The following is a 20,864-nucleotide window of genomic DNA, read 5'->3' as shown; positions in this document are numbered from 1 at the left end:
ATCGGCTTTGATTAAGTATTTTAAATTGGCCTGTATATCATTTATATTGGCAAGAAAGTGGACTGCCCTTTTGTTCTTAGCAAAATGTCATAATTGAGAGCATAGCTATAATAATTGTGCTGACTAATAAAAAAAAGAAGTGGAACATTTCATAGGGAAGCAAAATTTCACTGCATCAGAAAGTTCGGTTAATTATGTATATGAAGTCCATTTACTAAAAAAAGTTTTCAAAAATTATTTCAGGGGATTTTTTTTAATTAAAAAAGCATATCCAAATCTGCTCTGTACTGCACATGCCAATGAACTAGATTAATGATAATCAAGCACAGGACTTTCTTGGGGTGTATCTCCTAAGCATAACCACAAGATAGGTATCGGTTTATAATTGCACAAACATACCTTCTGGCCAAGGAAAAGACTTTTGGTAGACAAGACTGTGAATCCATCTGCAGGAGTACCTTCTGTTGTACTGTCAGCACTTGCTGATTTGCTGACTTCTCCCTGCTTCTTCTTGCAAAAATATAGTTAATTAGTTAACCAGAGGCTGAGAAATATGGTTCAATAATGCTGATAAAGATGGCTATGCCATACACACACCCATATTTATTATTTTATAAACAACAAATACAAACAATGGTATTGGAATCTGTCCTTTAGTCACATATGTGATGGATTAGGATTAACGTTTACAAAGGCAGTGCATCCAGAGGAGAAACGACCTCAATGATTTTATGACCACCAAGGTTCCTTCTTGCCTATGAAACCACATACATTAGAAAACTCATTAGTCTTCTAAAATTTCCCAAAATATTTTTAACAATTTTCTAAAAATGCAACTGCAGAAGGGAAATGTACCCATTTGCATGTGCAAGTGGATATTCTTGGCATTTCTAAGTATCTTCTTCACAGACAAAACCCTGTATCTGTACAAGAAAGTGGTCATTTGTGAATTTCACAGCTGTGTTTTTAGGCACCCATTTGAAAATCTGGCTGTTACTGTAAATAACATCAATAATGTACTTCATGATACCACATGCCTGACGAGGGGTGTTACAGGCACTGGCTGAAAAAATCAGTTTTTCAAACTTGGCCCCACACATCTTCTGTAACCTGAAGTAAAATTACAGGATTTATTCTAGCCATTTAACTGGATTATTCATCTAGAACAACATGAGTCTGGACTGCACCAAACTGTTGAATATAAATTAGAACTGTATCATTTTGAGGAAATGTCAATGATGGCAGTGAAACATTTACTGTATCAACTAGCTTAACTGCTGCCAAACTAAGAGGTAAGAATATTTTAATGAATATAAATAAAATAATGATAATGAATAATAATGTAATTTATCTGAAATAGGTTCTGTTTCCACAACTACAACAATATGCCTGCAAATCAAGCCTTTATTTGGGACACTATATTAAAACTTCTGTTGTGTTATACTCCCCACAAAAGTATATCATAGCATGTGAGTAAACAAATAAGATTGCAAAGATACAGGAGTAGATTTTTGTTTCTCGGAAATATAACCATACTTTATACAAATGCTTTGAAAATTTGATTTTCGTGGGTCCTATTTCAATTCCCCTGGGAGTTTATTGCTAGCCAAGCATTAGTATAGTAATCAGACAATGATGTTTATTGTGTGGAAGAAAAACAGAACCCCACAACAGATTTCCTGTTTTTGTAATAAAGAAAGAAAAAAATCCAGAATTACGGAAATTATTAGTGCACAGTTATTAGACGTTCTGCCTTCCAAATGCCAACAACTAGGTGTTTTACAGAAGAGAGAAAATTCAGTCATTCAAAAAGTTACTTAAAAATTAGGAGATAATCTGAACCTACATAACAGAGCATACAAAACAAAGATACTGCCTTTGTTGAACTCAGAAGACAACATTTTCAAATGGAGCACACTAAACACCTGTGAACTTTTGTCCACCCAGAATTCTGCATGTGCAATTTTTATCCATTTTTTTCCTCATGCACTAAACCTTTCCTATATGCACATGAATTAAAAATAAATTTCTAATCTCTATAAATTGAAATTCTAGTAAAAAGAGTTAAAAAATGAATTTCCCTATTTTATTACAAGAAACGATCTGGATGCCAGCCTTCCTCCTCCCTTCCTCTCTGAGATTTCTTTTTTCCTTCCTCAATTTTTGAAAGTAGTATATATTTAGCCTTTAGGAACTAAAGAAGTCTCCAGCTCAAAATTCAGAAAAGTTTTATTATAGAAACTGAAAAAATGAAGAATTAAAAAAAAAGTCTCTGCTTTTGCTGAAGAATCTGTAGGTAGACAAGCTAAACATCACAATTCCTCCATGCAGAAAGAAATCTAATGATTTGCTATGGTAGAATCCTATCTCCATTTCAAAGACAAAACAAAACTTCTCTCTGGATTTAAACAAATTCATTACATGAAAGGAACCTTATTAAATCTTTTTTTCCTCTTTTTAATGCTTGACTTTCAATGTTATTGATAAGATATACTAAAACCCTAGGAAAAATCCATGTAAATTTAATTTGCCCCCTTAGCCCACAGCAGATCACATGCACCTGTGCAACCACGGCACATCTGCCATTAGAGCAGCTATGTGAGACATCTGGATCTGCTAGCCACAATCTAGTCATTCCACAGCCACAAGTTCCACCTTCTCAGGCCTACAGAAACTGCCTCCACACAGAGGTTGCAATAGTCACAGCTTGAACAACTCAGAAATGCCAATTTGACAGACTTCCATGCTTTGAGAAACCTTGGGCAGAGGGTTGTTATTTGACCTTTGGTAATTTAAGTTAAAATTTAAGCTGCCGACCCTGAACTGGAAAATATCCCTTAGCGTATTTACTATATAGGTCTATGCTGTATAGAGACACACATATCTAGGTCTCTCTGATTCTCCCATTTTTAGCAGCTCCTGCCCTGCATGATTCAGATTTAATATATACATATTACTCTACCTTGGATTTCCTTGATCCTTTCTTGCCTCCTGCTTTCTTTGATATAGTTTTCTTCTGTGATGGGGACTTTGCCTTTTTAGCTGGAGGTGGAGTGATGATAGCTTCCAGTTTTCCTTTAGACCCCCGTTTCTTGGCCAGCAGCTCTGGGTGAATATTTGGTAATACACCTCCACTGGCTATGGTGACACCTTTCAATAGCTAAATGCAAATAAAATAGAAGATCATGAAATTCAGCATTTACATACTGATAAAGTGCAAGAAACTTTTATTATTATACACTGTAATCTGTCTGGTTTAGTCTTAACTATATAGATAGATCAATAAATATCTCCGAAGAGGAGAAACCTTTTCCACACAACATGAAGTTAGTTATATACTGAATTTAAACTGGACAGAAAATGTATAGATTCTTGCATGTTGCTATGTGCTCACACACCATTAATTTTTCACCGCTGCTGTCAAATATGCATAATGAAGACTAAATTATTCAGTTACAGATTTAGAGGGAAAATAGGACAGTCATATCTGGGGACTCAGGAGTGTTGCAGGGCACTGTGTGTTCAAAAGGGTGCCCTTATTCCATGTTGCAGGGAGTTCTTGGGTCACATGGGGACCATGTGAAGTTCTTGAACTCTGCATTTCCTTTAATATTCATAAAGTAAAGAGATTAACAGACAAGAATATATCTAGAAATGTTACAGTTAAAAACAATCTAAACTTTTAAAAACATGGAAACAGAACAAGCAGGAAAAGGTAGATAAATATTCAAATATACTCAGAGTCCATTAACTGAAAATACAGGAAATACACCCAGCTGCATATTCTAAAGATAGCCTTAACTCCATCCTCCAAATTATGCCTGGACTAGAACATCAAGATTTCTCTTCGATTTCAGAGTTCCTTTTATATTCCCCCATTTGATTTGTGCCAATTTATCTTTGCCCTCCCCCCCCAGGATCTTGAAGACAAGACTCCGCCTCACAAAGGGGGTGATGAATAGGGCAGTATTATGGGATTTCTAAACATTAAAGGAAGATGGGTGGGGTTGATAACGTTTGCAGTTAGTGGAACAGTGGACTGCAGAAGGCATATTTTCTTATTATGTGTTTGTACTAGGGATGTTAGATATCGGTAATAGAATAGTCATGTAACCACATGAAATCTTACCAGTTACATGACTATTTCATAGTCCCTGGGGGCAGCAGCCAGTGTGCTCCTGGCCCCATTCCCACGGAGCCCCTACCATCCCACGCTGCTGCCTCCATATCAGGGATGGTAGGGGGAGCTGGTGTGTGAGGGGAGCCAGTTTTAAAATTAGCTCTATGTGCAGACTGGCTGCCTGATGCCCCACGCTGCTGCCTCTGATACAGAGGCAGCAATGCAGGATGGCAGCAGCCCCTGTGCATGGGGGAGTCCGCATGGAACTCAGATCACCACCACAGGATAGGAGCTGCTGCCACAAAGCTGCTGCCTGGGCCTGCTGCAGACATAAGCTGCTCCACACTCCCCTGCCCTCCCCCCGCTACTACTGCTTCTGATGTTGATAGAGGCAGCAGTGGGGAAGGCGGGGGCAGATAGCACTGCAGAGCTGGTGATGTGGGGAAACGGCTTTTAAGTCGGCTACCCCCAGCACTGGCTCCTGCTCCCCCTTTTGTATCAGCAAGAGGGGAGGGAGATGATAGAGGCAGCAAGGGGAGAGGAATATATGTAGTCGAGGCTTATCGGTAAATCATATAGTCGATTATACGTTGACATCCCTAATTTGTACAAGACTTAATACAGCTGACTGTGATCCTGCCTAGTACTGGTGGGTGATAAATTCTAGTGCAAACAAATGATAACCAATAAATACTAGTTATGTCTGGCCCCCAAAGAGTAAAGAAAGTTTTAGAACAAAAAAGAAAAATACATAACTAGGATATTAACTCAAAGGAACGGACTGACAACTTCATAGGAGGCTTTATCTTGGTGTTTCACGACACACGTAGGTTATATCTCACAGAAGGCAACTGTTGTGTTGTCTCTTCTATGCCCTACACATTTTATTCACTGTAACATGTAATGAAGCTGAGTACTTCAACTAGTTACACCGTGAATGAATAAAAGAGCAGCTTCCCAGCGGCCGGCTCCAAAAGCAGAAGTCTTGAATTACAATTGGAAGGACAATGTAAGAAATCCTAAAGGAAATCCTAGAACTCATATAATGGAGATTTTTCTTACCTGATTTAATTCTTCATCATTTGCTACAGCCAACAGGATGTGTCTAGGAGTGACTCGACCCTTTTTGTTGTCCCTCGCTGCATTTCCAGCCAATTCAAGAATTTCCGCTAAGGGGAAAATAAACCCTTCTTAATTAAAATATGATACTTAAAACTCTATGGATGCTTGATGAACAGGGCTATAAGATGTCAATTCTCTAGCAGTTAAACATATATATTGGTCCAATAAAAAGATATTACCTGACCCATCTTATCTCTCTGGCACCAACATTGCTACAAGAACACTGCATATAAACAAACATTAAAGTACGAGAAGATTTACACAGCATTGCTCGGGTCCTTAATTCATTTTTTAAATAAAATGAAAATGTACGTGCTTCATATAAATTGCTTCTCTGGGGTGGGGCTGGTGATGAGAGGTTCAGTATGGTGGCTGCTTCAGGGTGAGAAGAACACCCCAGCCCTGTCTCACTATAGCAGTTTGGGGCCAGGTGAGAAACGCCTCTTCTTGGATGCTGCAGCTCTAGCAGGCAAAGCTGGAAGAGGGCTGCTTGCCTCCTTGGCTGGGGCAGTTCCATGTTTGTCTGTTCCCTGCGCTCTCCAGTCAGAGCGAGGTATAAAGCAAACTGCACTTACTCCTCTCTCCCTGATGAAGAGAAACAGTCAGCAATGACCCCATATGAATCAGGGGAGGTAGGAGCTTCAGACCCCTCCCACCTTCCCTAAAGGGTGCCATGGGGGTGGGAGGCTCAGAGTTTGGGGCAGTACCAGAGAGTGGTGGAGTGTGCCCCAAGCCATCTCCTTTCACTTTCTTGGTGATTGTCTCTTTTCTGTATGGGTTTCTGAGAAACAATACCATTCCAGGTACATCCTGTTTTTCTGGCATAACCAAACCCTTACCTTCCTTTAAGATATGGTAAGAGGAAGCTATTTACCAAATTTGGTGGTCCTAGCTCTCACCATTTAGGAAGAGTTCTGGAACAAACTGAAAGACACACTCACTCTCAAATATACAGTAGATTATATAACAACTTTTAAGAACTCTTTGCAACACTTGGTTAGGGAATGCAATATAAATCAGAAGTCGGCAATAAGCGGCCTGTGGGCCAGGAACAGTTTGCCGGGCCACCTGACATTTTATTTACCTGAATGTCTGCAGGTACAACCACTTGCAGTTCCCGCTGGCTGGGAACAGCAATCTGCTGCCAATAGGCACTGTGAGTGGGAGTACCTGCGGACGTGGAAATAATGAGTCTGGCGGTTTGACAGGGGCTGACCCTGGTAAACCAAGTCTGGCCTGTAAGCCGTTTATTGCCCACCTCTGATATAAATGTTAGAGAATGGACTCAAAGCTTGGAGGCATAGCACTGAAAGTTTCACAAAGTCAATTACTGCACTTACAGTGACTATTTCGCAATGCATGCCACATATTTGAGATGAGTGTAACTCAAAGGGCTGGATTCAGATCTTTTCTTAATTTTACCCTAATGTAGCTCCTTTGAATCCAATGGAGCTCCTCCTAATTTGCACCAATGCAAGTGAGAGTAAGCCCAACATATTTTAAAGCGGTACTAAAAAGCGGTCTCATGAGAGACCGAACTCAAAAGTTCTTACTTGCTCTTTTTATATCAACACCAGTGAAGATTAAATGTCTGTGTGTAGTCCTATTATCTAAACTATATTTGTAGATCACGGCTGCCTAAATCAGAAACCCTGATTCCTGATTGTTGTGCTCCCAGAAATAATTTTTTGTACATTTTCTAGGATTTTTCTATTTCCAGCCTTCAAAGTACCATGTGTACATAAAACTGGAACTTTTTGCTGCCCTTCTGGGTGATGGCTTTTATTCCTCCTACATTTTTTTCATACTAGAATGAAATGTTCATTCAGTGTTTCTCATTTGTAGCGCCATTAGGTAGACATATAGATATTTAAATTAGGTTATAGGTAGGCAGGCAAAAACCTCTTTGCTGCAGCAGTGACAAGGATTTCTCTCCTCAAGGACAGGCTTCCCTCCAAGAGGAGAGATAACTGACACATCACATTTGTTCACTTCTAGAAGATTATCTCCTTAGAAGAGATTACCAATCATGTCAAATTGAATTTAGCTACACGATATATAATGGTTTCTTGATTGGAATTAGGGGGGATTAACTTGTTTCCGGGTAGCTGTCAACAACATGAAAGGCCAGCACTTTATCCACTAATTTATCTACCTTAAGCTTAAAAAGCTTCAGGCAAAAAAATGCAAGGGAATCAGGTGTAAACAAATAGACTGTGGGACACAAATACAGAAATTAGAGCAACCTGCTCATGCTTATCTGGTTCCACAAATACCATTGCTATCTCCCACATTTAGATTGTCAGTACTAAGAGAGATGAAAGACTCTGCTTCTCGAACACTGGTTTTGCAACCCTGTGAGTGGTAATCTTTGAAAAGGAGAAATTAAATGAAAACTTCTTTTTTTCAGTCTCACACACACAATTATATTAAAGAATATCAAGCAGTAGAGCTACTGTACTTGACTCTTTCCCTTAACATGTGACAATCAAAATGGATAAAAAACACAAATAAAAGTTTTAAAATGTAAATCAAATAGTTTAAGACTAAATCTGTTTTAAATTAAATTTGAAATTATGATGACCTATATTAAGGTCTAAATTCAGCATCATCTATTAAAATAATTTAAATTAAAACATGGAAAATAATATTAAGCAGTACATATTCGGTTTTAAGTATTAAAGAAAGTAAAATCACTGAACCTGTGGGAAGACAATGACTAAGCACCTAGAACCAGTGTAAGTTAAGAAATCAACTCAGAGCTGTAAAAAAAAAAAAAAAAAAAAAAAAAAAAAAAAAAAAAGCAGGAAATCTTGACCCTTCCAATGTAAGATAAAAAGTAGTCATACGAGACACCCACTAACTCTAAAAGCTTGAAGGACAGTGACCAAAAATAATTAGTGCAATTCGTTAACTGTAGATAATCTTTTTTTAAATAAATCAGTTAATTTAAAAACACAAAACATTATTTTTATAAACTTGGATAATTTTTTCTAATGTATTCTAAATTATAAAGCAGATGTATTTAATAATAAAATTAAAATGATATTTTAGTGTATTTTAACTGAATTTGAATTTCCATAGTGCTAGACATGAATCACAATTAAAAAAATTAAACATCAAGGAAATTAAAAAAAAAATGCACGATTCACCATTTTCTCACTTAATAAATGTAAAAATTAAGACTCCAAATAAAGGTAAATTAAGCTATACCTTTGCTTAAACAAATGTATATAACTATAGTATATTCTACTGGTTAGTAAAAAGCACCAAATCTAGTATAAAGGCTGTATTTAGTTGCAAACAAGTTTTTATGGTCACCTACTAATGAGAATCAACCTTTCTTTAGGAAAGTTACTAAAACATACAATTGCAAAACAAAATTAAAATAGGTGATTGAAATCAGTCCATGCTGCTAACAAATGAACTGAAGAGACAATGAGGCCGTTATATAAACATGCTTTAATGGGCACGTGAAAGCGAATAAAGACAGTATCCTGGAAATGAAAAAAAAAAAAGTGTTAAAAAAAATTAAAGCTCTCATTATCTGATCCCTTTCCTCTAATACTGTATAAATCTTGAGAAATCAATACTAGATATCCACAGTCCATGGTTGTACAGTCTACCGATTTTAAATAAGACTCCACCAGCTACTTTCACAGCTACTAATCACAACTTCCATGATAAGCCAGTTATGACACCTACTAGAAAACTTGTAACAGCTTTTGGCCTAATTATGATTCAGTTTCATCAATGATTTCAACAAATTTTCCAATATCCTCATGTTCTTAAGGAGTAGATTATTTGAGTGGTACAGACTAAGGATATACATGTCTTTGGACTTAGGTTTGGTGTTTCAGTATGAATTAATATATTTCATACAAACAATAACCAGTTAAAGAAATCAGAACTAGTAGAATAAAGCACTTCCCACAACTGGATGCACCGCCCATATCTCCATAGAGCAGACTAAAGGCTGCATAATCCTCTTGTTATCCACCCACCATGAGCCAAAGTTCAGACATACAACACTTAAGTGCATCATTAGAGAATTCAAACATATATTGTGATATTAGAAAGCTGTTAAATTCCAAGGGATTCTGGTCTACGTGACACTCAGTGCATCCCACTGGATGCCTGCATCACTGTAGTAAAGAATAGAAACACCTCGATCCAGGCATAGTGATCCTTATTTGTGAGGGCATAGTGTTCACTGAAAAGCACTATGTTCGCTGTAACATAGCATGCCACTTTTTGTTTGCTCCTTCCAACACCCTGACCTTCATCTCTTTACAACATCAGCCATGGCTAACACTTGTGTCATGTTATTTTCTGCATCAGATCAGCATAAGTATATAGACATGTCATTTTGTAACGAAAGAGCTCAGAAAGTGTTAGGCCTGTACACCATAGAGGAATATTTTATTTGATCCTCATAAAACTAAAATGTCTGCCTCTCACAGTGGAGAACTGTTCTTGTAAGTGCTAAGCTCTCTTCCTTGGACAGGAAACTCATTTTGAAATTGCAGTTTTATAATGGTCCTTTAGGGAAGTTAAAGATGGTACCCCACTTCCTTTTCAGGCACAGAAGGCAAGGAGAAAGCTTTGCATTGGAGCAGAGGACCACAAAATGGGGGAGAGGAAATCTTTTCTGTTTGCTTCCATCTACTCCTCTCCCATCAATCCAGCAAGAAACTAGTGCTACCAGTGTACTAAAATGGCCCATAGCACAGCAAAAGTAAGCTGCAAACAGAAGTTTCTTCTCAAGCACTGATGCCCACACCTCCCAGACCCTCATTTAATCTGAGTATTATCAATATTAAATGTAACCACCACAGGCAACAGCATAGGTGCCGGAACTAGAGGTACTGGGGGTGCTGCAGCACTCCCTTGCTTGTAGTGCTTCCCATTATATACAGGGTTGCAAGCTGGGTTCAGCAGCCCTCAGCACCCTACTATAAAAATTGTTCCAGCACCTCTGGGCAACAGAACATATCCAGTAAATACAATTCCTGAAGCCAGAGCCAAATTAAACCTCCAGATTACACCACCTCCAAACTTGAGGGGTCAAGAAAGTGCAAAACCTTTCTTGGATCCAATTATTTGGCTCGAGTCATTCTCTAACTTCCATTTCATGACAACTGTAAGTTGCTGGATTTCAATGTTTTACACAATTCTAAGTGATATGAAAACCTGGTCTTCTCTCCATAGGAAAATTAACCACATTTCTGAACTCTGGGGTTTCCATCTGAACTTCTATGTCAGGTCCATCTCCAATAGTAACCTACAGACAGATTTGAACCTGGGACCACTGTAGCTTAGTGAAGGAGCCTCTACCAACTGAGCAAAAAGCCAGCTGGCTCTCAGCAAGGATGTAGAGCTCTGTTGCTCTTATCTCTCGCTGCAAGTGGTGTAAGTGCCATTACATGGGACAGTGAACCGCACTGGGTGTGTGTGTGTGTGTGTGTGTGTGTGTGTGTGTGTTACACTAGGGATGTAAAATCCCATTTAATTAGTTAACCACTTACATGTTAAGATGGAACAGTTGTGCAATTTGGCCCAGGAATCCTGGTGGGCTAGGGGGGAGGGAGCTGTCCATTCCCATTCCCCAAGCTCTGCCCCTTCCTCCTACTACTGCACCCCCTTCTTCCCCGGCACTCTGTCGCCAGAGGATGTGGCTTCAGGGATTACTGGGGGATCCTGGTGCGGGGCGGTAGCAGCAGTCACCCTCCCTCCCAAATTCCCTGCAGAGAACATAGAGATTCATTCAGCTAGAAAAACAACAGAATTAGAGCAGCTTTCAAAAGGGAGGGTCAACAAACAGGACTGAGGCTTTAGCTAGATAATAACAAGAATAGCTGTGTTGCATAACTCAAGCATTTTGTTTCCAGATGGATAGTTACTATAGTAACATTATGTAAAGGGCCACAGGATGCTGTAAATCTGAGATATATCTTCTAACAGAAGCACACATCAAAATATTTATGGGGGGGTGGGGTTGTAGTAAGGTGGTGTTTAACACTTAAGAGACTAATTCCCTTACACATGCTAAGTGCAGTTAAAAAAAAAAAAAGGTCCTGAGACATAAGACCCTGTATCAGAGGCCTGGGAGCTAAGGTAGTGGTCAAAGCTCTGCTGGCATAAAGCAATGTCAAGTTGTGAGCAAGAGGCAGGCCCTGCTCATAGCACCTGGCAAGAACAGGGATGATATTCCAAAAATGTATATATCAAAGTAGTGGTAGGCACAAGAATACACATGCAAACATTTCAGAACACCTCGATAACAACACATTCCCGCAAGATAACAGGAACACACTGACCCATCCTAAAGGTTGGATGATAGCATGATGGATCAAACCATTGTTGGATCAAACCAATAGGTACAAGACAATGGGTGGCACCCCAATAAGTCAGAGGTGAAAAATATAATTTGATTGCATCAGTGTATTGTTAGGCAAGGAAAGTACAATGGAAGTAAGACATCAGTTTGGATGTCATGTGGCTCTGGTTTTTAATGGTTGGTTATAAAGCAAAAGTGTGGAGTACCTTCAGTGGCAAGTTATAAAAATATGTTCATTTATCTGAAGTATACTTAGATTTTGTCCATTAAGATTTTTAAACAAAATGGGAGAAAATGGAGTCTTGCAAGTTGGAGAGTTTCTCTGAAATAAAACCCACCTACTGTATCAACTGAAAAAAAAATCCCTTGCAAAATTTAGAAATGGGTAAACGGAAAACTGGTCTGAACCTGTTCCTAAAACTGAACTAATTTTGGGGGCTATTAAGGTTTGCAAAGGTTCCGTTAAAAACAAGTTTATGAGAAAACAAAAAGGGTTGTTCACCTCTGCACTTCAGTCAAAGATAAGACCACAGGAAAAGCTGCTCTCTCGGCATTTCCTACTGAACCACAACCAAAGTATATTAGAAATCTTCATAGAAAATATGTTCTAGGATGATTTTCAGAATGATTTCTCATTCTATAAGGTACAGTTGAAACTCTGAACACCTGAAGACTCATCTAAACTCAACATTAGTAACCTCTTGAACACTTCACAAAATACTCACTTGAATTACAGGTTGAAACTCTGGAATCTGGACTTGCTTAGCCCGGCAACACCACTGGTCTGGCACAATCAAGATGACTCCATGGGTCCAGGAACACTGCCAGACTAGGGAGTTAAGAGAGCACAGCCTGGGTGGCATCAAGCTGCTGGGCAGAGTGTGGCACTCCAGATGGCAGTGGGGCTGCTGGGGAGAACCCCTAGAAGAGCAAAGCTGCCAGGCGGAGCCTGGAGCCCTGGGCAGAGGCAAGGCCCCCCGTCCGTGGCAGCAAAGCCACAAGGCAAAAGCAGATCCCTGGGTGGCAGCAGAGCGGCGGGGGCGGGGAGGCAGAGAATGGAGGCTCACGCTCCCCCATCCCCCCCATGGAGAGAGCAGAACCCGGGGTGGCCAAGGCGAAAAGTGGAGCCCCTAGTGCATTGACCTCCCCTGGTTCAGCAAATACCCTGGTCCTGGACCAGTCAGGTCCCAAGAGTTCCAGACCTGGGAGGTTCACCTGTAAATTCATTTATGTGTTCCACAAACGTAGTGTGTGCTTAATATGCTTTTCTTCACTGTAGTGTTTCACTGTTCTACCCTGGTCTAAAAAATTTAGGAACAAGCACTGAACTTTCTGAAATTCAAACAAAACAAATCACTGCAGTACTAAATGAAGTATGCACAGTAACATTTGACCTGCATGAAACACATGATTCCATTCCCCTCTGTCTGATAGACAGCGGGTGGTTTCTATATTTTCATCTTCCACAAAATATTACTGCTCCTTATTGAATGTGATTCTTCTGAAGTCTTTTCTAGTTTAAATGACAAAGCCTTTCCATTTGGCGGGCTTTCAGGGCTCTTGCCTTGCTTTTTCGAATACGACGATGGCTGACGGGTCTGCTCTCCAAGTTCTTTGGATGAATGATTTTTCCCTTTGTTTGGTTTATGTCTCTTGAACTAAAATGATTTGTTGTATGGAAGCCTTTTGTGCACCTTCTCTTCAGGGAGATGAAATCATAGCTTTGAAAATTCAGCTTGTAACAACTAACAGGTGACATGTTGAGACAAAGCCAATTTTTGAATGCAGGGCTCCCAACAGAAAGAAGTCAGAGCCTTTTGAAAATTGTTTGAAGCCTCTCTTCTGGCTAAAGGAAAATTAAAAACAACACTGAGAAATCAAAGAAAAGTGAATGCTTGTATAATCCCATTGAGAAAACATGTCTTTGCTACAAAGCCAACTACATAGCAAGGATTCTGTTTATTGTATTTCTGTAAATTAATACTTCCATCAGCATTTTACTGAGTTAAGAATTGTTTTACATGGTTCCAGAAATCTTTACCCCAATCAACCCCAATCAAGTATGATTGTTAAGAGTTTCCTGAATTCTTTCCCCTACATATTCCATAAAGTTCCCCATGGAATCGCTAGTCTTAACAGTAATGATAGAGTTATTAAATGATTCTTTCTCCCATACACATTCCTATAAAACAGTTCTCAGCCTTGACTCAAAGTCATTGAAATTTGATGCACTGAAAATATATTAAAGGATTTTTTTAACTCAGTGCAAGTCTTGGTGTTCACCCACTAACCACAACCAGGCAATTATACTCTTATGAACGTGATAAAAAGCCTTCATGCACTGGTGTCTGGGCTGTATCAAAATTGGGCACTGGTGAACAAAAACTGTTAACTCTGTCAAGTTATTGTAAGTTTTGAGAGGCAAATGACAGAGTGATGTTTACATAAAATACAAGCTGCGGCCACAAAAGCCACTTCCACTTAAACCGTTCTGATCTGACTCACACTTCTGTTCTCTTTTCTCCTTTCTACATGCTGAAGTTAGTCTTTATTATTCTTTGCAAACATCAGTATCATTCAACTGTTGGGCTCTTTAAAGTTCTACATTAATTACTTGAAAAAGGACAAGGCATTCAGTTTTTAGGGCACTCTGACAGTGAATTCAAGCTTAAATGCAAATTGATGTGCAACGTTCAAATTCTGCCTACAGCACATTTCCTTTTCCTCAACTTGGCAAACTCCTAATTAATGCAAACTGAAAAAAAAATTTTTTTTGTGCAGTGGTGCTTTCTCTCCCTAGTACTGTAGTTTACACTTATTCTTAACAGTTTACATATGTTTAAAAAATGTATTCAAACATGATTAACCTAACTGCTGCCAGACGTTACTTGATCAAGTGCAGCAGTATATTTTGCCTAGATAGTTCAGCATACAGAAGATTACTAATGTCTGAAGAGGTGGTCTTGGTTAAGCCTTTTACATATGTCTGCAAAGGTCATGTACCTACATCTATATAAATAAATAAAAAAAATAAGGTATTGGGTGCCAATCACCCACTGAAGCCCTAAGTTTGGGAAAACAGCTAATGCCAATGAAAGAAAAGCAGATGACCTTATACTGAATGTCTGGTTTTCAGCTCAACTTATGCTAAAGGGAGAGTTTCCATATTCTGTGTTTGAGCAGAAAAAGGATGCATGGAATGTGTTTGTATACGGAAGGTGTGAATATCTGTATGTTGAGATAACGTACAAGTATGCTAGGTGCAGCAAGGCATTAACACATAGTAAGATTCACAAGACAATGCTTAAGACTTCTCTAACCTAACAGAGTTCTTTATAGATATAAATTCAAGATTTATCTAACCAAGCCTCGTACTGTTTTTACTGTTTTGCTGTCCAAGTCTCATACCATTCTCCACACCATAGTATCTGCTTCATTTTGGTGAAACATTGGCACTACGATTAAAAACAAGATAGATCCAGTGACTGAGAATATTTTGATTTTTTAATATGTGATTTTTAACCCATCGTCGTTTCCATGCCCCAAATCTTTTCTATATCAAAAGATACTCTTCTTGGAGGCCATAATATAACACACATTTTTGCAGTCAGAACACATTGTGTGTACTATGACAAAGTAAATGTTAATGTGTTATAACAGGATTTTTGTCCTGTTCAGTTTGGACAAAAGCCTTTGCAGTGGTGACAACGTAGCATATTTAATCCATCACTTCCACAACTGGTTTCTATTAGAGTTGAATTGCAAACCTCCAAATTTTACTGCATCGGATTTTTTTTGATTGGTAGATTACAATTTATTTTCTTCTGAATGAAATTGATGCTCATGGTAAGCAAGTTCAGGACCAGAGAGTGTAGTCTTCTTACTGAATTCAGGGGACTCCACAGGCTTTTAGTGTGGAAAGATTAAAGCCCAGGAGAGAATTGGTAGGGTCAGTGGAACTCAGAGAAGTTTGGAGATTGATGGTTAAGGAAAATGACTGGAAGTTTTTTTTAAACCAGAATCCTGAATCTGAAAACTTGGAGAAAGTCTGGCTAGAAATTAAGATATCAATTGTGCAACTATCCCCTTTCTCTATAATGTCACCAAAAGCCCAAGTTAGAACACCTCAAACTTTGATGGAGGATTCAGAAACTGTACCTACCTTCTGACCTGAACCTTAAAGTTAGGTCCTCTCATCATTATGATGATCTGGATCCCCAAACATTGAACTAAGTACCCTCAAATGTAGGGTAAATTCACATCCAGATTCCAACTTTGCAGAACAAATCCATCTGCCATTAAAAAGTTTTCATTATCACAGACCGTCAAGAACGTGCAGGTGATGCAGCAACAGATTTGAGGGCCTTCACAATGTGGGCAGGTAAAGAATTTTATTTGCACAACAGTACAGGCTACTTCCCTACACACAGAGATTCAATACACTTTTCTCCAACAGGCTTTTAGACTTCATTGGTTCAGAAATACTTTTATTGATTTCTTCAATACACTTTATCAACATTAACAATTAATACTAACACGACCCTTGTGAATTTTACCCCTGTTTTAAAAGGCAGGGAAGTTGGGGTTATTGTAACATCTTCATTCAACATGTGCCATAGGAGGGATTACAATTCAGCTGTTCTGTTCTTGTGTTCAGTTCATACTTCTCTTTAGCAGCCTAATATGAGGCTCAGACCACAAATTAAAGTACGTTGCCCTGACAGAGTTTAAATATTGACTTATTCAGGGCAAATTTAATTGGGAAAATGACATGTTGACTTAAGTTGCATTTGCACAAGCTGTCATACTGATATCAAATTTAACCTGTGACTAGGAGCTATCTAGCCATCACCTGAAGTATGTATGCAGCTTTCCATACTCCCATATGTGTAAACTGAATGAGATTCAGAAAAAGAGTTTGTCCTCTTAGTCACAAGTCAAAACCTGAATGTGGCTTAGCTTGAGCACTGCCTCACAAAAGGCAGGTGGTGTAGATTAAGGGAAAACTTTACATTGTTCACAACAACAGTGGATGTCCTCCTCCTTCCTGCTCCTCTGGCCTGAGATGATGGCAATCCCACATGGGGAGGGATGAAGGGAGGCACCATAAACTGTATGAACAACAGATGTCTTCAGATTTCTCTTAAGAGACACCCTTTTCCCAAGGTCAAGCAGGGTTTCAGAACAGGGAAATAGAACGTACAGCAAAATTTACCACAATCTTCATTTTATGTTGTGGTTTTACAGAAATAAAAATGAGAAAATAAGTAATAAATGTGATGCTACCATGAAAATAAATATCAAACTTTTGCTCCTGTCAATACAAGGATTTATTGACTCAAGGAGGTAAATATTAATCAAGGTTAATATTTATCAAGGGAGGAAATACATCACAATAACAATAATCAAAAATCAACCAACTGTATGTATTGTCCTATACACCGTTCCAAAAAGACTCCCGTCACAAATCAGATTTCAATTTAAGTTTATACTCTGAACTTAGCTTTGTTTACTAGCATTTTCTATTGTTTACCATGAAGGTTTAGTAGATGAAGCTGTTTTGTTTTCATTGTTTTACTTAACAATCCAAATGACACACTGTTCTGGGAAACTGAAATTAGCTATTGCTGTGTGTTAAGCATGTGCATAAGTATTTACAGGATTGGAGCCAAAGTGAACAAGGCTTATAGGAGAAAGGAAATGCTTCATTTATATAGGTCCGAAGCACTCTGATTCATGCATTTATAGGGCTAGAAGGGAAGACAGTTAAACATTTAATTGATAATATTACAAAGTTTTAAAGTTAAACAGGCATGTTTTACGAGTATAAAACTTTTTAAAGTAACTGTGACAGTCTCACCTCTGCTATGAGGATGGCACAGAACCAATGCAAAAAAAAAAGTGCAATGTGAGAAAGAACAGAAAGAAAGCAGAATGCTAGAAAGAACTTTTCCACTGCAGTTCTCTAGTAAGCCCACTGCCGGCACTGATACAGCTCAGAGACACGTCGACTTAAAAAAAATTAACATCCATTTGTGCATGGCACAGCTAAGGTTACTAAAACTAAAGGGAGAAACATGGCAACCATCATCCAATCTTCTCTTAAGTGCTCCAGCATGATCAGTGTCATCAACCTGATGTCTGAATGCCAATCGCTGGCTTGGTGGTCTAAAAAGCTACTCAAGGAACAAACATCAAAAAGCTCTTGAGGGGAGACAAACTTGGACAACCACCTTTAAAGGTACTTTTCAAACTGACATTCTAAATGAAGAACTCAAAGTTAGAGAAACATATTTTTGTTTACACTGTGCATTAGATATCACTTTGTGTATAGTCAGTGACACTGTTACCCTTGGATACTCAGTTTTTCCCATGCAGTGAAGGTAGCACTAGGACCTAGAAATCTCTTAAATTGATCATGCTTAATTGCATGGGTTATCACAAAAGAGCCTGGAATGGGAATTGTGTCTAAAAGTTACCTGTTTCAATGGAAGAAAATGAATCATGCTAGAGATTAAAGTGTTTTAATTGTTTCAAAAGAACACCATCAATGGATAATTTTCCTGATTTTAAAATCATATACCCCTCACATGCTATGATTATATAAAATAATGCTTAGAAAAGTTGGAACTTCAAGCTGCTTCTAACCAATCGATACTTTTATATTGTGGAATGCTTGGCTGCCCACTTTCTTTCTCCACCCCTAGAAGAAAGTTCAATGAGGTATCTGCTTTGAAAAATAAATATATTTAAGTTATATTCCTATTTTATGAGTCTGTACAGTTTTTGAACAGTAAGCAGAACACAAGAGGTGAACAGCAGTTCAAGTTAATGAATCTGGACATCATACAAAGTGCTCATTGGGGGCGAGCAGTTAAATATACTGGGTTTGAACATGACTTATTTTTTTCAACTAGTCAAGGGCCTGTAATAGTTTTCAACATCTACAATGAATCAAGGAGTAATAGCAAGTAACTGACTTGGCGTACCTAAAATTCCACTGAGAAATTCTACTCATGTCATAACACATGAGAACAAAGCTCAAGTCACCAGAAACCCAGAGATGTAATTTTAGCTTTGGAATTCAAAAGGTACTTGCTTTATATTTTAACAAAAATATATGGATGGACAATAAAATCCAGTTTAAAAAAATGTAATGGAAAAAACAGACATTTCAAGTTCTCTCCTACCTGATTTTGGTAAGAGCAGAACAAACATAAATCAAAAAGTCCTATTTTTTTTCTGTATTCCTCTACTATTTTATACACTTCTCCTTCTCTTCCTATCCTGTAACATTTTGGCAACTGAATTTTTTTTTCTGTGTAGAGGAGCCAGTTAACCATAAAAAAAAAATCATCTAGGCAGTTTCTTGCTGCATTTCAAGCATGTTCAAGGGACTTCTGTTTTCTTTCTCGGGGATCTTGGGTCTTTCTGTTTCTGTCAAAATATTCATAATACAAGTTGAATCTCTCTAGTCTAGGCAAAAAATGAAATATAACTTGGAAAGCATCAGGATAAGGGAACAGATAAAAAATGGATGTAAATACAGTATGTTACTAGAGTATGACTAAGGTGAAACGCTAATGCAAACATGGTAAAACTAAATTCTTCAAGGTGCCAGCAGGACTAAGAATAATCTCCTAACCAGAGTAGGATCTGAATCAGAACCATAAATCTAAGTAGTTATGAACTACAGGAAATTCATAGCCCGGACTGAACTTTGTAGCTGAACCCTTTCTCTTCAGTAGGCCAACCCAAAACCTCAGATCTGAGCCACCGAATTTTGATCTAAATTCAAAATTAGACTTCACAGCCTGGGCCCATGTCTACTATGCTTTAAAAAGTCTCAGTGCTAAAGAACTGAAATAAGAACCATAAGAATTTCAAAATTTCTTGAACCTTTTCTGTTGATTGTCTGTGCCCTCTTTATATAAGTACACTTGCTGAAAGCTAATAGGACATACTGAAAAGTTTCTAGGCATTCCATTTAACTGAAAAAACTCTTTAGCAGCAATCAACTTTTTTGTCTTATATTTCTCTTCTACTTTTCAATAGACAACAGTAACTACCTTTAATGTACAAAGGGTATGCCATGAAATTTCTAGAGTTCACAGAACAATTAATGGATTATAAGAACAGCCACACCTAATGTAAACTGAAATAGCAAATACAATACTATTAAAATTCAAAGGGGAGAAGAAACGTATAGGATTAGATAACAAGATTATCTACCTCGGGCAGCAAGAAGAAATCTAAATCAGCAACAAAAGGATTCTAACACCATCTACATCAGGGGTTGGCAACCTTGGCTCGCAAGCCAAATAAGGCTCACCAGGGAGCCAGATATGGCTCTTCTGGAGCCCCAACTCAGGCCCCCCACAAGACTGGAATGCCAGCACCTGCTTGCTGCAAGGAGGCGGAGGGAGAGGGCAAAGAAAACCTGGAGCCTCCCTGCTGCATGCAAAGGACAAGTGGAGTGAAAAATGGTTCCTTGTGCTTCCCTTTTTGTTCCCCTGGTGTACGGGGAAAAAGCAGCCAAAAAATGCATCCTTGCACGCTGCTTTTTCCTTCCCGAGAAACACTTCCTCAAGGATTCCCCTGTGAATCCTTCCTGCAGGCTTCCTTCCGACAGCGGGAGGCTGTGTTACAAGGTGCCTGCCATGCGGTGCGAAAACAAGTAAGCACCACCCCACCCCCTCATGCCCAGACTCCCACCTCCTCTCCCTGCACCACACAGCCAGCCTCCCTAGCCAGACATTCTGCCCCCAGTCCTCCGCCAGACACCCTACTCCCAGCCTGCTCCTGCAACCTTCCTCCCACACAGACGTCTCACCCTCCTCCCATTCACTAGCAGTCCTGTCCTGCACACTAAACTTCTCATTTTTGGCCCCACCCCAGAGGCTATGGGGGGTCCACAAAATCGACTAACTGGGGAACCCTAGAAGAGTAAATCTGGCCTGAGGCCTTAAACCTCAATCCTCTCTTCCCCACCCCCCACCATGGAGTTGGAGCACCAGGGGAGTGTGGTATTTCAGTTATGGGACATCAGTGAGGATCGGGGGATTATGGAGATTTGTTTGTTTTTTTGGCTTCTCACTTGTGTGGTCCCCAACTGATTTTTCTGTAGTTCAGTGGCCACTGATCCAAAAAACGTTCTCCACTCCTGCCATAAATAAAGACAATGTAGAAACCTTTTGTGTTGACAAAATATTTTACTTAATTAAAAATGAAGCCTGGCCAACAAGGCCCGAATAGGGGCCTAGCCTCCATCTGGCTGCAGCG

At 38.9% G+C, this 20,864-nt stretch overlaps 1 protein-coding gene across 4 annotated transcripts in view; it reads right to left on the bottom strand.

Annotated features, from left to right (window-relative positions):
• The window catches only part of MACROH2A1 (macroH2A.1 histone), a 68,537-nt gene that overhangs the window by 31,016 nt on the left and 16,657 nt on the right, over window positions 1–20,864 (bottom strand). For 2 of the 4 annotated variants that reach the window (XM_075900415.2, XM_075900417.2), the window contains exons 3-5: window positions 5,183–5,289; window positions 2,963–3,160; window positions 400–510 (exon numbers count right to left, since the gene is read on the bottom strand). In XM_075900415.2, the coding sequence (XP_075756530.1) occupies window positions 400–510; window positions 2,963–3,160; window positions 5,183–5,289 (416 nt within the window). The remainder of the gene's footprint in view (window positions 1–399; window positions 511–2,962; window positions 3,161–5,182; window positions 5,290–20,864) is intronic. The other 2 variants (XM_075900416.2, XM_075900418.2) reach the window with 1 other exon arrangement.

Source organism: Pelodiscus sinensis, chromosome 16 (genome assembly GCF_052426305.1).
Source record: "Pelodiscus sinensis isolate ZL-2025 chromosome 16, ASM5242630v1, whole genome shotgun sequence".
Classification (NCBI taxonomy): Eukaryota; Metazoa; Chordata; order Testudines; family Trionychidae; genus Pelodiscus; species Pelodiscus sinensis.
Note: the sequence above shows the minus strand (reverse complement) of the source record. Positions and strands in the feature narration are given on the sequence as shown.